The sequence below is a fragment of the Heptranchias perlo genome, chromosome 9 (genome assembly GCF_035084215.1).
Source record: "Heptranchias perlo isolate sHepPer1 chromosome 9, sHepPer1.hap1, whole genome shotgun sequence".
Taxonomy (NCBI): domain Eukaryota; kingdom Metazoa; phylum Chordata; class Chondrichthyes; order Hexanchiformes; family Hexanchidae; genus Heptranchias; species Heptranchias perlo.
The window spans coordinates 5,422,763-5,440,205 of NC_090333.1; the positions used below are offsets into that span (position 1 = coordinate 5,422,763).

Below are 17,443 nucleotides of genomic sequence, written 5' to 3' on the forward strand. Positions count from 1 at the left end.
TATGAATTCAGTGCACATGCAGACGACAACCCTCTGGGACAAGGTCAAATTCCAGGTTAAGACACAGAGAGAGCAGCAGCAGATCATCTGAGCAGGTTTGTCTTGCACTCAACAGACTTTACCTCAAGGGGGCCGGAATACAAAGGGGTGGAACTTTTGCTACAGTTGCATAAAGCTGTGGTCAGACGCCATGTGGAGTAGTGCGTTCAGTTCTGGGCACCGCACCTCAGGAAGGATGAGGGCTGTGCAGTAGACGTGGTCTACATGGACTTTAGCAAAGCCTTTGACAAGGTACCGCATGGTAGGTTGTTACATAAGGTTAAATCTCACGGGATCCAAGGTGAGGTAGCCAATTGGATACAAAATTGGATTGACGACAGAAGACAGAGGGTGGTTGTAGAGGGTTGTTTTTCAAACTTGTGACCAGCGGTGTGCCTCAGGGATCGGTGCTGGGTCCGCTGTTATTTGTTATTTATATTAATGATTTGGATGAGAATTTAGGCGGCATGGTTAGTAAGTTTGCAGATGACACCAAGATTGGTGGCATTGTGGACAGTGAAGAAGGTTATCTAGGATTGCAACGGGATCTTGATAAATTGGGCCAGTGGGCCGATGAATGGCAGATGGAGTTTAATTTAGATAAATGTGAGGTGATGCATTTTGGTAGATCGAATCGGGCCAGGACCTACTCCGTTAATGGTAGGGCGTTGGGGAGAGTTATAGAACAAAGAGATCTAGGAGTACAGGTTCATAGCTCCTTGAAAGTGGAGTCACAGGTGGATAGGGTGGTGAAGAAGGCATTCAGCATGCTTGGTTTCATTGGTCAGAACATTGAATACAGGAGTTGGGATGTCTTGTTGAAGTTGTACAAGACATTAGTAAGGCCACACTTGGAATACTGTGTACAGTTCTGGTCACCCTATTATAGAAAGGATATTATTAAACTAGAAAGAGTTCAGAAAAGATTTACTAGGATGCTACCGGGACTTGATGGTTTGACTTATAGGGAGAGGTTAGACAGACTGGGACTTTTTTCCCTGGAGAGTAGGAGGTTAAGGGGTCATCTTATAGAAGTCTATAAAATAATGAGGGGCATAGATAAGGTAGATAGTCAAAATCTTTTCCCAAAGGTAGGGGAGTCTATAACGAGGGGGCATAGATTTAAGGTGAGAGGGGAGAGATACAAAAGGGTCCAGAGGGGCAATTTTTTCACTCAAAGGGTGGTGAGTGTCTGGAACGAGCTGCCAGAGGCAGTAGTAGAGGTGGGTACAATTTTGTCTTTTAAAAAGCATTTGGACAGTTACATGGGTAAGATGGGTATAGAGGGATATGGGCCAAGTGCAGGCAATTGGGACTAGCTTAGTGGTATAAACTGGGCAACATGGACATGTTGGGCCGAAGGGCCTGTTTCCATGTTGTAAACTTCTATGATTCTATGATTCTAAGTTTATAAAATAATGAGGGGCATAGATAAGGTAGATAGTCAAAATCTTTTCCCAAAGCTAGGGGAGTCTATAACGAGGGGGCATAGATTTAAGGTGAGAGGGGAGAGACACAAAAGGGTCCAGACGGGCAATTTTTTCACTCAAAGGGTGGTGAGTGTCTGGAACGAGCTGCCAGAGGCAGTAGTAGAGGCGGGTACAATTTTGTCTTTGAAAAAGCATTTGGACAGTTACATGGGTAAGATGGGTATAGAGGGATATGGGCCAAGTGCAGGCAATTGGGACGAGCCTAGTGGTATAAACTGGGCGACATGGACATGTTGGGCTGACGGGCCTGTTTCCATGTTGTAAACTTCTATGATATACTGGCCTTGGAGGGGGTGCAGCGCAGATTCACCAGAATGATACCGGGGCTTAGACGGGTTAAATTATGACACAGGCTTCATAGACTAGGCTTGTATTCCCTTGAGTATAGAAGAATAAGGGATGATCTAATTGAGGTGTTTAAGATGATTAAAGGATTTGATAGGGTTGATAGAGAGAAACTATTTCCTCTGGTGGGGGGAGTCCAGAACGAGGGGGCATAATCTTAATATAAGAGCTAGGCCGTTCAGGGGTGATGTCAGGAAGCACTTCTTCACGCAAAGGGGAGTGGAAATCTGGAACTCTCTCCCCCAAAAAGCTGCTGAGGCTGGGGGTCCATTGAAAATTTAAAAGCTGAGATTGATAGATTTTTGTTAGGTAAGGATATTAAGGGTTACAGAACCAAGCGGGTAATTGCATTTAAAATACAGATCTAATTGAATAGCGGGGACAGGCTCGAGGGGCTGAATGGCCTCCTCCTGTTCCTAGTTTCGTGATGCTTGCTTTGTTGCCTGCTTATCCATTTTTTTGTCTGCATTTGTTTGCAATTCTAGCGTGATCTCGTTGGAGACATAGATGCTCCTACACTCATCATCCTTGCTCGATCCAGAAGGACTGACGGCAAGCAGCAAGGCTACCAGGTCACAGGGTCTGTGGAAAGTTCAGGGGGCAAGCCTAAAATGCAACTGCGTGCTGTCGAGCTGGCAGAAGACAGCAGGTGGAAAATGTGTGTTGATGCTGCCATCCCTAAAGCACACAAAGCAATGGTAATGTATAAATCGTAGAATCACACAGCACAGAAGGAGCCATTCGGCCCATCACGCCCATGCCGGCTCTTTGGAAGAGCCATTCAATTAGTCCCACTTCCCTTGCTCTTTCCCCACAGCTCTGCAAATTTTTCCTTTTCAAGTCTATATCCGATTGCCCTTTGAAAGGTACAGAGGGATATGGGCCAAGTGCAGGCAATTAGGACTAGCTTAGTGGTATAAACTGGGCAACATGGACATGTTGGGCCGAAGGGCCTGTTTCCATGTTGTAAACTTCTATGATTCTATTCTATGAAAGTTATCTGCTTCCACCACCCTTTCTGGCAGCGCATTCCAGATCATAACAACTCGCTGCGTTAAAAAAACATCTCCTCATCTCCCCTCCTGGTTATTTTGCCAATTATCTTAAATCTGTGTCCTCCGGTTACCGACCCTTCTGCCAGTGGAGACAATTTCTCCTTATTTACTCTATCAAAACCCCTTACAAATCTATCGCAATGTACTTGTCTTCTGTACATGGCCTGAAGCGCTTCACAAATAATTGGGTAGAAATTCTACTCTACCGTGGGGTGAATTTCTGGCGCAGGTTTGGTGAAGGAGCCAGGAGTTGGGGCAGAACTCTTTGAACCAGGATTCTCCACTTTCAGAGATCGAGTTGCATTGAGTTACATCGAAACTATAGCACAGAAACAGGCCATTCGGCCCTACTGATCTATGCCGACGTTTATGTTCCAAACGTGCCTCCTCCTTCCCTACTTCATCTGACCCTATCAGCATATCCTTCTATTCCTTTCTCCCTCATGTGTTTATTTAGCTTCCCCTTAAATGCATCTATGCTATTCGCCTCAACTACTCCTTGTGGTAGTGAGTTCCACATTCTCACCACTCTTTGGGTAAAGAAGTTTCTCCTGAATTCCCTATTGGATTTATTAGTGACTATCTTAGATTGATGACCTCTAGTTTTGGACTCCCCCACAAGTGGAAACATTTACCCCACATCTACCCTATCGAACCCTTTCATTATCTTAACGACCTCTATCAGGTCACCCCTGGAGAAAACAGCCCCAGCCTATTCAGCTTTCCCTGATAAGTGAATCCTCTCAGATACATAAAGGGCAAAAGGGTAACTAGGGAGAGAGTAGGGCCTCTTAAGGATCAACAAGGTCATCTATGTGCGGAACCACAAGAGATGGGTGAGATCCTGAATGAATATTTCACATCGGTATTCACGGTTGAGAAAGGCATGGATGATAGGGAACTTGGGGAAATAAATAGTGATGTCTTGAGGAGTGTACATATTACAGAGAGGGAGGTGCTGGAAGTCTTAACGCGCATCAAGGTAGATAAATCTCCGGGACCTGATGAAATGTATCCCAGGACGTTATGGGAGGTTAGGGAGGAAATTGCGGGTCCCCTAGCAGAGATATTTGAATCATCCACCGCTACAGGTGAGGTGCCTGAAGATTGGAGGGTAGCAAATGTTGTGCCTTTGTTTAAGAAGGGCGGCAGGGAAAAGCCTGGGAACTACAGACCAGTGAGCCTGACATCTGTAGTGGGTAAGTTGTTAGAGGGTATTCTGAGGGACAGAATCTACAGGCATTTGGAGAGGCAGGGACTAATTAGGAACAGTCAGCATGGTTTTGTGAGAGGAAAATCATGTCTCACGAATTTGATTGAGTTTTTTGAAGGGGTAACCAAGAAGATAGATGAGGGCTGTGCAGTAGACGTGGTCTACATGGACTTCAGCAAAGCATTTGACAAGGTACCGCATGGTAGGTTGTTACATAAGGTTAAATCTCATGGGATCCAAGGTGAGGTAGCCAATTGGATACAAAATTGGCTTGACGACAGAAGACAGAGGGTGGTTGTCGAGGGTTGTTTTTCAAACTGGATGCCTGTGTCCAGCGGTGTGCCTCAGGGATCGGTGCTGGGTCCGCTGTTATTTGTTATTTATATTAATGATTTGGATGAGAATTTAGGAGGCATGGTTAGTAAGTTTGCAGATGACACCAAGATTGGTGGCATTGTGGACAGTGAAGAAGGTTATCTAGGATTGCAACGGGATCTTGATAAATTGGGCCAGTGGGCCGATGAATGGCAGATGGAGTTTAATTTAGATAAATGTGAGGTGATGCATTTTGGTAGATCGAATCGGGCCAGAACCTACTCCGTTAATGGTAGGGCGTTGGGGAGAGTTATAGAACAAAGAGATCTAGGAGTACAGATTCATAGCTCCTTGAAAGTGGAGTCACAGGTGGATAGGGTGGTGAAGAAGGCATTCAGCATGCTTGGTTTCATTGGTCAGAACATTGAATGCAGGAGTTGGGATGTCTTGTTGAAGTTGTACAGGGCATTGGTGAGGCCACACTTGGAGTACTGTGTACAGTTCTGGTCACCCTATTATAGAAAGGATATTATTAAACTAGAAAGAGTGCAGAAAAGATTTACTAGGATGCTACCGGGACTTGATGGTTTGACTTACAGGGAGAGGTTAGACAGACTGGGACTTTATTCCCTGGAGAGTAGGAGGTTAAGGGGTGATCTTATAGAAGTCTATAAAATAATGAGGGGCATAGATAAGGTCGATAGTCAAAATCTTTTCCCAAAGGTAGGGGAGTCTATAACGAGGGGGCACAGATTTAAGGTGAGAGGGGAGAGATACAAAAGGATCCAGAGGGGCAATTTTTTCACTCAAAGGGTGGTGAGTGTCTGGAACGAGCTGCCAGAGGCAGTAGTAGAGGCGGGTACAATTTTGTCTTTTAAAAAGCATTTGGACAGTTACATGGGGAAGATGGGTATCGAGGGATATGGGCCAAGTGCAGGCAATTGGGACTAGCTTAGTGGTATAAACTGGGCGACATGGACATGTTGGGCCGAAGGGCCTGTTTCCATGTTGTAACTTCTATGATTCTATGATTCTATCTGGTATCCTCTCTGTGAATCTTTTTTTTGCACCTTCTCCAGTGCATTTATATCCTTATATTATGGAGACCAGAATTGTGCAAGTGTGGTCTAACCAAGGTTCTATACAAGTTTCTTCTGGCAAATTCCAAACCTGGGGGGAGTGGGTGCTTCTTCTGCCTGCCCCCTCAACCCGACCCCCACCCCCAGGCCTGACAGCAGTTTGGGGTGTACAGGCGGGCCCCACCAGGGGCAATATGAGGTGGTTCAGTGTGATCAGGGCAAAGGGTGATTGAGGGGCAGTTAGTCCAGGGTGTAAACTTATCAGCATCGCAGACCCATTGAAGCAGATGCTTTAGTCCTTGCCCTGACTGGACTGTAGTGCTCCCCTTTTGGACAGGCGGATGCCTCTGTTGCAATGCAAATCACAGCTACTGGAATTTTTACCCTAAAAATGTCTTATTGAGTGTTAAAAAAGGTGTCTTTTCATATTTCCTAGATAATGTACAGATGGGGTGAAAACTGTCAGAAGTATAAGCTGTCTTTTAAAGCTTCGATGGGATATCTCGCAAATCACCCGGCTATGAAAGTTAAAGCTGAGTGGTCCCAGATTCCTGCTGTGATAATGTCTGGTGCAGTAAAGTAAGCAGTGTGTCATGTAATTAGCTTCTGCTGCTGTTTTCCTTGTATGCTATACACAACACTAAGACAGTGCTCTTTTTGACCAGGATTGGGCCAGGAGTTGCCTTTCTGTTGGGATTTTCTAACAGATTGAAAAGTAACCCTTCTCATCAGATTACAACATTGGTCGTTTTAACGTCGCCATGGACCATCGATACTATCGTTAAACTGCCCAGGGTACCGCTCCCTTTGTTTACTTCCATTTAACTGTGCTCCAAGTCACCTTTTCTTAATTTGAGAGCTGCTATTTCTTTGCCTGTATAATCCTGAACCTTTTTTGTTTCTGTTCCAGTTTACAATCTATTATCAAGGCTTCGAACTCCCTTTGCCAGTGCTCGTTCATGCAGTAGCCCCAGTAGTACAGGCGCGAGGATTCAAAAGCATTGCTATGATTCCAGAACTGTTTCTGACAATGAATCAACGTAATTATTATTTCCACTTCTTCCCTTCAAACTTTTCGGTGTGTGATTTCATCTGATAGCCTGTTCTTATTTTAATCGAACAAACACGTAGGAAAGCACTGCTATCCTGAACGTCAGTTCACACTGTGATATGTTTTCTTTTATTCGTTCACGGGATGTGGGTGTCGCTGGCGAGGCCGGCATTTATTGCCCATCCCTAATTGCCCTTGAGAAGGTGGTGGTGAGCCGCCTTCTTGAACCGCTGTGGTCCGTGTGGTGAATGTTCTCCCACAGTGCTGTTAGGAAGGGAGTTCCAGGATTTTGACCCAGTTAATCAAGGAAAGATGCTTGATGGTGAATTGGTACATCAAAGAGTAAACTCAGTGATCCCATGAGCCCAGTGAAGAGAATTGTTCAAAGGGGGCACAGACCAGAGAATCAGGGGTTGGATACAACGGTGTAGCCCCATCTCTGACCTGCGCTGCCTTTGAGCAAGTCTTCTCCACTGAGACTGAGGGATTGTTGAATTAAAGATAGCCCTTTTCCTCTTTAGAAAGTATGGAACGCAACAGGTAGCTTGAAAACAATACAAGGCTAGATTTTCCTCATTTCGGTTAGTTGCAACAACAACTTGCATTTATATAGTGCCTTTTGCATAGATAGTCCTCCCAAGGTGCTTCATAGAAATGTAATTAGACAAAAATTGACACTGAGCCAAAAAAGAACACGTTAGGACAGATGACCAAAAGCTTGGTCAAAGGGGTGGGTTTTATGGAGGATCTTAAAAGGGAGAGGTCAAGAGGCAGAACGATTTAGGGTGAGAATTTCAGAGGTATGGGTCTAGACAGTTGAAGGCAGGGCTGCCAATAGTGGGGCAAAGGAAATGGAAGATGTACGAGGCCAGAGTTGGAGGGACGCAGAGATCTCGGAGGGTTGTAGGGCTGGAGGAGGTTACAGAGATTGGGAGGGGCGAGGCCATAAAGAGATTTCAACACAAAGATGAGAATCTTAAAGTGGAGACATTGGGGACCTGGAGCCAATGCAGGCCAGTGAGCACAGGGGTGATGAGTGAGCGGGTCTTGGTGTTGGATAGAATACAGGCGGTAGACATTTGGATGAGGTGGTGTCTGGAGGGGGAGGGGAAGGATGGGGGGGTCCACGAGGAGAGCATTGGACTCGTTTTCGGCAACAGATGGGCTGAGGCAGGGACAGAGACGGGAGATGTTACTGAGGTAGAAGTAGGCAGTCTTTACGATGGGGAGGATATGGTGTTAGAGGCTCGGCTGGAGATACTCTGGCTACGATTAGATACGTAAGAGAAGAACCAAGCGAGGGAAGTCCCACTAAGTTGGACAACGGAGGAGAGACGTTGGAGAAGAATGGTGTAGTTGACTATATCAAAGGCTGCTGAGAGGTTGAGAATCATGAGGAGGGATAGTTCACCACGGTCCTGGTCGCAGAGGGTGAAATTTGTGACTTTGATTAGGACTGTTTCAATGCTGTGGGAAAGGCGGAAAACTGATTGGAGAGCTTCAAACGTGGAGTTGTGGGCATGATGGGCATGGATTTGGGAGGCGACAACACATTCAAGGATTTTGGAGAGGAAAGGAAGATTTCAGATGGAGCGGTAGTTTGCAAGGACAGCGGGGCTGACGGTGGGCTTTTTTGAGGAGGGGTTTGATGACGGTTTTAAAATGGAAGGAAACAGTACCTGAGGAGAGGGAACCATTTACAATATCAGCGAGCATGGGGGCCAAGTTGGGAAGCTGGGTGGTCATCAAGTCAGTTCATTTGTAAAACTTAGAATCATATTATCATAGAAAATTTACGGCACAGAAGGAGGCCATTCGGCCCATTGTGTCCACACCGGCCGAAAATGAGCCACCCAGGCTAATCCCACTTTCCCGCATTTGGTCCATAGCCTTGTAGTTTACGGCACTTCATGGGCACATCCAGGTACTTTTTAAATGAGTTGAGGGTTTCTGCCTCTACCACCCTCTCAGGCAGTGAGTTCGAGACCCCCCCACCACCCTCTGGGTGAAAACATTTTTCCTCAGCTCCCTTCTAATCCTTCTACCAATTACTTTAAATCTATGCCCCCTGGTTATTGACCTCTCTGCTAAAGGAAATAGATCCTTCCTATCCACTCTATCTGGGCCCCTCATAATTTTGTACACCTCAATTAAATCTCCCCTCAGCCTCCTTTGTTCCAAAGAAAACAACTCCAACCTATCCAATCTTTCCTCATGGCTAAAATTCTCCAGTCCTGGCAACATCCTCGTAAATCTCCTCTGTATCCTCTCTAATGCAATCACGTCTTTCCTGTAATGTGGTGACCAGAACTGTACACAGTACTCAAGCTGTGGCCTAACTAGTGTTTTATACAGTTGCAGCATAACCTCCCTGCTCTTATATTCTATGCCTCGGCTAATAAAGGAAAGTATTCCATTTGCCTTCTTAACCACCTTATCTACCAGTCCTGCTACCTTCAGGGATCTGTAGACATGCACTCCAAGGTCCCTCACTTCCCCTACACTTTTCAGTATCCTCCCATTTATTGTGTATTCCCTTGCCTTTTTTGCCCTCCCCAAATGCATTACCTCACACTTCTCCAGATTGAATTCCATTTTCCACTTTTCCTGATCAATCCATTGATATCTTCCTTCAGTCTACAGCTTTCCTCCTCACTATCAACCACACGGCCAATTTTTGTATCATCTGCAAACTTCTTAATCATGCCCCCTACATTTAAGTCCAAATCATTAATATATCACAAAAAGCAAGGGACCTTGTACTGAGCCCTGCGGAACCCCACTGGTAACAGCCTTCCAGTCACAAAAACACCCGTCGACCATTACCCTTTGCTTCCTGCCACTGAGACAATTTTGGATCCAATTAGCCATTTTCCCTTGGATCCCATGGGCATTTACTTTTTTGACCAGTCTGTCATGTGGGACCTTGTCAAAAGCCTTGCTAAAACCCATGTAGACCACATCAATTGCGCTACCCTCATTGATCCTCCTTGTTACCTCCTCAAAAAATTCAATCAAGTTAGTCAGACATGACTTTCCCTTAACAAATCCATGCTGACTGTCCTTAATTACTCCGTGCTTTTCCAAGTGACGATTTATGCTGTCCCTCAGAATTGATTCCAATAATTTGCCCACCACCGAGGTTAGACTGACTGGCCTATAATTACTCGGTCTATCCCTCGGTCCCTTTTTAAACAATGGTACAATGTTAGCAGTCTTCCAATCCTCCGGTACCATGCTTCCTCTCTCACTAAGTTTATCCCATGCAATATTTCACCCTCCTGCTCCTTAACTACAATGTCTGCATCATCCCTCTCTTTTGTGAAATCAGATGCAAAGTATTCATTAAGAACCATACTAACATCTTCCACCTCCACACACAGGTTACCTTTTTGGTCTCTGATAGGCCCTAATCTTTCCTTAGTTATCCTTTTGCTGTTAATGTATTTATAAAACATCTTTGGGTTTTCCTTGATTTTACTTGCCAATATTTTTTCATGCCCTCTCTTTGCTTTCCTAATTTCCTTTTTAATTTCACCCCTGCACTTTTTATACTCCTCTAGGCTTTCTGCAGTATTGAGTTCTCGGCGTCTGATGTAAGCTTTCCTTTTCTGCCTTATCTTACCCTGTATGCTTCTTGACATCCAGGGGGCTCTAGATTTGGCAGCCCCACCCTTTTTCTTTGTGAGAACATGTTTACTCTGCACCCCTTGAATCTCCCCCTTGAATGCCTCCCACTGGTCTGACACTGATTTACCTTCAAGTATCTGTTTCCAGTCCACTTTTGCTAAATCATTTCTCAGCTTAGTAAAGTTGGCCTTTCCCCAGTTGAGAACTTTAACCCTTGTTCTATCTTTGTCCTTTTCCATAACTAACTGAATTATGATCACTACCACCAAAATGCTCCCCCGCTGATACTCCTTCCACCTGCCCAGCCTCATTTCCTAAAACTAAATCCAGAACTGCCCCCTCTCTTGTTGGGCTTGCTACGTACTGGCTAAAAAAATTCTCCTGAATGCAATTTAAGAATTTTGTGTCCTCTATACTCTTCACTGTTTGTGTCCCAGTTAATATTAGGGTAGTTGAAATCCCCTACTATTACTGCCCTACTGTTTTTGTACTTCTCAGAAATTTGCCTGCATATTTGCTCTTCTATCTCCCTCTGACTATTTGGGGGTCTATAGTACACTCCCAGGTATAGTACACTCTTCAGGTGTTGATTTGGACAGATGAAAAGAGCAACAAGTTTTTTTTAATTTCAAAATATAATTTATTTCATAAAATTTAAGGATACATACATGTCACAATTACAATTCAAAAACAATACAATACAGATCGTACACAATACGATTCCATCATTACAATTTAAAACACAGTACATATCTTCTAATACATGCTGTACAATACAAGGTGGAATGTCCGTACATGGTGGCCTTTCCCCATTGAGCCTTTGCGTAGGCCGCACTTCGCTTCAGAGCGAGTCAAGTGGTGGGAGTGGAAAATTTAAAGTGATTGGGACAATCGAGGAGCAGTGTCACAATACGGGGATAGAAACCTTTGGAGAGGCTCGTTCAACTCATTGACAGCCTCTGTTAAAGCTGAAGGGGTGAGGGCTAAGACGTGATGGGCAAACATGGAGGAAGCGGGAACCCATTGATGGGGGGGGGGGGCTCCAAATCTGCAGGCAAGTGTTGAAGCAGAGGTGGTGCTGCATGAAGTGATTATGAAGAAGGCCGCCCTCTGTGCCACTCCACAGCACCTGGCCCATAGGTCAGCAATACAGCATGCCTGCAGGGAGGTGGAGCAACATTTCAGGCTGCAGTTGGCTGTTACAGCCACTGCCTGGGCCGACCCTGTGCTGTATGGTATCTAGAGGTGACCTTGCGGCAGATGGTATATCTCTCTGACTATCACTGAGTGCCAGCCGTGATTCAGTGGGTAGCACTCTCGCCTCTGATTCAGAAGGTTGGTGGGTTCAGAATCCCACTCCAGGAACTTGAGCACAAAATCTAGGCTGACGCTCTCGGTGTGGTACTGAGGGAGTGCTGCATTGTCTGAACTGCCATCTTTCAGATGAGACAATAAACCAAGGCCCTGTATACCCTCTCAGGTGGATATAAAAGATCCCATGGCATTATTTTGAAGAAGGGTAGGGGAATTGTCCCGGCCAATATTTATCCCTCAACCAGCACCTAAAACTGATCATTTATCTCATTGCTGTTGGTGAGACCTTACTGTGCACAAATTGGCTGCCACGTTTCCCTACATCACAACAATGACTACACTTCAAAAAAGTACTTCACTGGCTGTAAGGCGCTTTGGGAAGTCCTGAGATCGTGAAAGGTGCTTTAAAAAAATGCAAGTCGTTCTTTTACTTTTTATCTGATGAGCCAGACAATGTGAAGACAGTTCCCCATATTCAATTCCACGTAGGTCTGCTAGGGCCTGCAGATATGCTTGGTTGTATCAATGTGGGGTATAGCTAATCGGGGTACTCCGGCTGCTGATCGACCTGAAATTCCTTCCTTTCATGCCACTGAAAGTTTAACGAAATGTGATTTAGGCAACCAACCAACATTACAGTTAGTCAGGCGTTCACATATTTTAATGACTTCCTTTGAGATGAGGAGCCTCCCCCAATTCTAATCATCTACCAAAGTGAGGTATTTTCACCTCTGCCTGCAGGGCAGTTGTGTGTGGGCACTGGCAGCTGGGCACAGAGCACCTCTCGTGTAGCCTGACTTGCCCGGCATCCCTGCATAAAACCCTCCTTTTCTTTTAGGCATGTCAGATAGGGGAATTTCTATTAGGAAATCCATTAGTGCCAGAAATGTTGCTGCAGAAAAGAATGAATAATTTACATCAATTGGCAAACTTAGGGGAGCCCAAATGCTAACAGGAGGGTGGGGAAAAACAAAAGAAAGATGAAGTAACTAAATTACATTTGGCTTTAGATTGCTGTGTCCATTCCATTGATCTCCAGGATACGTACTGCCGTCTAGGACACCCTGATGTCCATGTCAAATGGGCATTCTTTATGTCAGGCGTCCTGCACACCTGAATGGTGGGAAATGACGCATGTTATTGAAGTGGCCCCAAATAGATATTAAAATGAAGCTCCCGCAGATCCCGTCCACTGGAATGTGTTGGGACTTCTGCCCATTTTCCAAATTCGCGTGCTGCACTGCCAGCCAAAAGTTGTTGTGGTAATAGGTAAGAAAAAGTGAGGGTGCTGTGCCCTACAAGTAAACACTGGGAAAAGCACAGATATCAATAAGTAAATCCAACCCTGGTAACAATACTCAATATTGACAGTAACATTGTACAGTTTTTTTTGGGAATCAAGGGATATGGGGATCGGGCTGGAAATTGGAGTTGAGGTAGAAGATCAGCCATGATCTTATTGAATGGCGGAGCAGGCTCGAGGGGCCATATGGCCTACTCCCGCCCCTATTTCTTATGTTCTTATGACGTGTTCACTAAGAAGGAAGTCAATGGAATAGTTGATCGGAACTGTCAACAAAGGAGGGACAAAGCTTACTTTTTGTAATCTTTTATCTTTTTTTCCCCGCAGGGGAGTGTATTGCAGAAAACGAGCGAGTTGTCACATTTGACAACAATGAGTTAAAATATAAAGTACCTAATGATTGCCACTACGTTCTGACCAAAGATTGTTCACCCACTCCAAAATTTGTTTTATTGATCAGACGCGCGGATAATCAGCAGACAAAGAAGGCAATAAAGCTACTCATGGCAGTGCCCAATATGTAAGTAGCCATCACAAGTCATCTTTGCCTTAAGCAGTACTCAGACACGAATGTCCTTAATGTATGATGGATTTGTGGTATGGGAAGGAGGGGGGCTCTGGTGCATAGGATGATAGGAACAGGAGTAGGCCCCTTGGGCCTGTTCCATTGTTCAATTTGATCAAGACTGATCTGTGCGTCAACCCCATTTACCTGCCTTTGCTTCATACCCCTTGATATCCCCACCCAACAAAATCAACCAATCTTAGTCTTGAAAGTTTTAATTGACTCCCAGCATCCACAACCTTTTTTGGGAGGGGGGAAGGGGGGAGTTCCAGATTTCCACTACCCTTTCTGTGAAGAAGTGCTTCCTGATTTCACTCCTGAATGGCCCGGTTCTAATTTTAAGATTATTCAATGGGTTAAGTGCCAGCCTTTCACCCAGCCTGAGACACAGAGGGACGGGTCGGGAGGTAAGTTGAGACTGAGGTACAGACGGAACATGTGGCAGGCAAGTCAGTCCCCGCAGTGAGCCCAAACTTGGAAACGAATGGGTGTGAGGCACAGAGCCGGAATGTGAGCTGTTTTATAGAACTCACCTCATTTTTACATCTTTCCCAGGCAGGCAGTAACAACTAAAGGTGAAGATGTGACTGTGTCTGTTTGTTTCTGTGAAATGTGATTGGTTTTCTGTGTATGTGATCCGTGGAGTAGTTTGTAAATGGTCTATGTATGCGATCTGTACAGATTGTACATGGCTTGCGTATGTGATCTGTACAGATTGTACATGGTTTGTGTATGTGATCTGTACAGATTGTATATGGTTTGTGTATGCGATCTGTACAGATTGTACATGGTTTGTGTATGCGATCTGTACAGATTGTACGTGGTTTGCGTATGCGATCTGTACAGATTGTATGTGGTTTGCGTATGTGATCTGAACAGATTGTACATTGTTTGCGTATGTGATCTGTACAGATTGTACATGGTTTGCGTATGTGATCTGTACAGATTGTGCATGGTTTGCATATGCGATCTGTACAGATTGTGCATGGTTTGCATATGCGATCTGTACAGATTGTACGTGGTTTGCGTATGCGATCTGTACAGATTGTATGTGGTTTGCGTATGTGATCTGAACAGATTGTACATTGTTTGCGTATGTGATCTGTACAGATTGTACATGGTTTGCGTATGTGATCTGTACAGATTGTGCATGGTTTGCGTATGCGATCTGTACAGATTGTACGTGGTCTAAAATAGGCTTGGTGGGCTAAATGGCCTTTTAAAAAAAATTCATTCTCAAGATGTGGGCATCCAAAGGCCAGCAATTATTTCCCATCCCTCTGTGGGCCTTCTTCTTGAACCCGCTGCAATCTGTGTGGTTAAGGTGAGCCGTTTGATGCAACCGAGTGGCTAGCTCGGCCACTTGAGAGAGTCCACAGAAGCTGCCAGACTTGCTGAGTATTTCCAGCATTTTCTGTTTTTATTTAAGAGTCGACCACATTGATGTGGGACTGGGGGTCACACAGAGGCCAGGCCAGCTCAGCAGATTTCCTACCCCAAAGGTCACTGGTGAACCAGTTGGGATTTTACAACAATCTGAATTCAAATTCTCAAACTGCCATGGCGGGATTTGAACTATCTAATTTATTAGTCCAGATCTACTAGGTTACTGGTCCAGTAACATAACCACTACACGACCATGCCCACTTTTTTTTACTCTAGCTTTCCTTATGGTGCTATGCTGTAGAACAGTTAAAGATGTTTCAATAGGACTTTTGTTTTATTTTTAACAGCACCGTTGAAGCATATCCTACACAGGTTGGAATAACACTCTTCGTTGACAATGTAGAAACCACACTGAGTAATCAAGAAAAAGTGATACAAAGTGAGTATCTCTTCTACATATGGAGAAAATGGCACACCTCCAAACAAGGTATCAGTGACAGAGCTGGGCTATTGGGACCACGTACTGCAGAGGTATTTTTTGATACAAAATGCGATATCAAAAAGTAGCCCCGATTTAAAAATTGCGGAAACATTCTAGTATTGCAAAAATCACGCCAGAAAACAAAAGGGTAATTCACTGTAAAAGGGAAGGTATAATTTGGTATAAAATCCAACAGGGAATTCAGGAGAAACTTCTTCACCCAGAGAGTGGTGAGAATGTGGAACTTGCTACCACAAGGAGTAGATGAGGCAAATAGCATTGATGCATTTAAGGGGAAGCTAGATAAACACATGAGGGAGAAAGGAATGGAAGGATATGCTGATAGAGTTGGATGAAGAGGCTCGTGTGGAGCATAAACGCCGGCATAGATCAGTTGGGCTGAATGGCCTGTTTCTGTGCCGTGCATTCCATGTAGTATTTTAGACTGTAGATTTACATTCCGTTTCGATGATTGAAAAGAGATGCGTTTGACGTATTGGGCAATTTTCTTGACTAGTTACTTCAGAAGTCCGATTTGCGGTATTCATGAAGGTGCATCGCACTGCCTGTTGCCTGTGGAAATAGTCAACTTTCACCAGCTGAAAGATTTAACTGACCATGTTGCTTCTTAATTCACGACACGGCGCAATGAGAATAACTGGCTGGTGACGAGCTGTCTGTGTGACAGGTGCTATTGCACAACGCACTACGCAAGTCTGTGCAGAACGCACATTTCAAGTTGCTAGAACATTGGAACATAGGAACAGGAGGAGGCCATTCAGCCCCTCAAGCCTGTTCTGCCATTCAATTAGGTCATGGCTGATCTATATCTTAACTCCATTTACGCGCCTTGATTCTGTAACCCTTGTTACTCTTGTCGAACAAAAATCTCTCAGTTTTGAAATTTTCAGTTGACCCCCAGCCTCGACTTTTTTTGGGGGGGGGGGGGGAAGAGTTCCAGATTTCCACTACCCTTTGTATGAAGAAGTGCTTCCTGATATCACCTCTGAACGGCCTAGTTCTCATTTTAAGGTTATGCCCCCCCTTGTTCTAGACTCCCCCCACCAGAGGAAAATACTTTCTCTCTATCTACCCCATCAAATCCTTTAAATATTTTGAGCACCTCAATGGATTGTGGAATTTGTTAAACAAGCTTGAAAAGCTGTGGCAACTAAACGCCTCTGATAACGTTTCCCGTTTCCAACCAAATCCTTCTCATTGACTGAACTTCCTTCAACTCAACACCAAATTAGAGAATGTAGTTTTCTAATGGTGGAGTTCTTGATGAGGAAATAAACTTAAACCACATAGACTGCCATCATCTGCTGACACATCACTTCCACATGACACTCAATGTACAGTTCAGTCCATATACGATCCAGGTTACAATCATTTTATAGCAGGGGCCTTGAAAGCTCTTTACCTTTTACAACATTCATTTAATAGCAACTAGTAGTCCATATAAAGTGTCAGAAGATCATAATATCTGTTTGGACAAACAGATGTCTGTCTTGTTCTAGATATTGTAACTATTCGGCAGAACGACACCGGAATTATTTTAGAAGCTCCGTCAATCAATATCGACCGATTGTACTTTGATGGAGACAGAGTTCAGGTACCTCATGCTTATCAACAAATTAAAGCTTCAAATATAACTTTGTTGACCTGTAGTTGACGTGTACTATAATTTTTGACTTTGTGTGAAGATTGTACTTGACCAGATGATGAGTGAGACATGTGGTATTTGTGGACTTAATAACGGTGAGAGAAAAATGATGATGCCAAATCAAGAGGAAGCCAAAGATGTTGAGGGCCTTTTCCAATCGTGGACATATCCAGAGAGATCCTGCAAAGATGGTAAGAGAATCTGAGCTCATTTTAAATCGTGTTCTGTGACAAAACCATCATCCTATCCGCATTTTTCCTGCAACGATAAACTGTACTTTGTTGGATTTCAGACACCGCAAACGAGGATTTGAGAACAAGTGTAGTCTTAAGTCAAACAAGGTTAGAGTGCAAAGGTTAATTGGACCAAGACAGAGGAAGGAGAGGGATCAAGGAGGAAGAGAGAAAGGGGAAAAGTGGGGAAGGAGGTGGGGGAGAGGAGAAGGATAGCGATGGAGAAAAGAGGATTGGGGGACAGGGAGGAGGAGAGGATTCAGGAGAGTAGGGAATGG

General features: G+C 44.5%; 1 protein-coding gene across 1 annotated transcript in view; it reads left to right on the forward strand.

The window, feature by feature from the left end:
- The window catches only part of LOC137325595 (vitellogenin-like), a 53,576-nt gene extending 38,224 nt beyond the window's left edge, over positions 1-15,352 (forward strand). The window contains exons 25-30 of the mRNA XM_067990861.1: positions 2,360-2,572; positions 5,973-6,115; positions 6,202-6,331; positions 6,447-6,576; positions 13,162-13,354; positions 15,133-15,352. Coding sequence (XP_067846962.1) covers positions 2,360-2,572; positions 5,973-6,115; positions 6,202-6,331; positions 6,447-6,576; positions 13,162-13,354; positions 15,133-15,352 — 1,029 coding nt within the window. The remainder of the gene's footprint in view (positions 1-2,359; positions 2,573-5,972; positions 6,116-6,201; positions 6,332-6,446; positions 6,577-13,161; positions 13,355-15,132) is intronic.
- Positions 15,353-17,443: the final 2,091 nt, after the last annotated feature.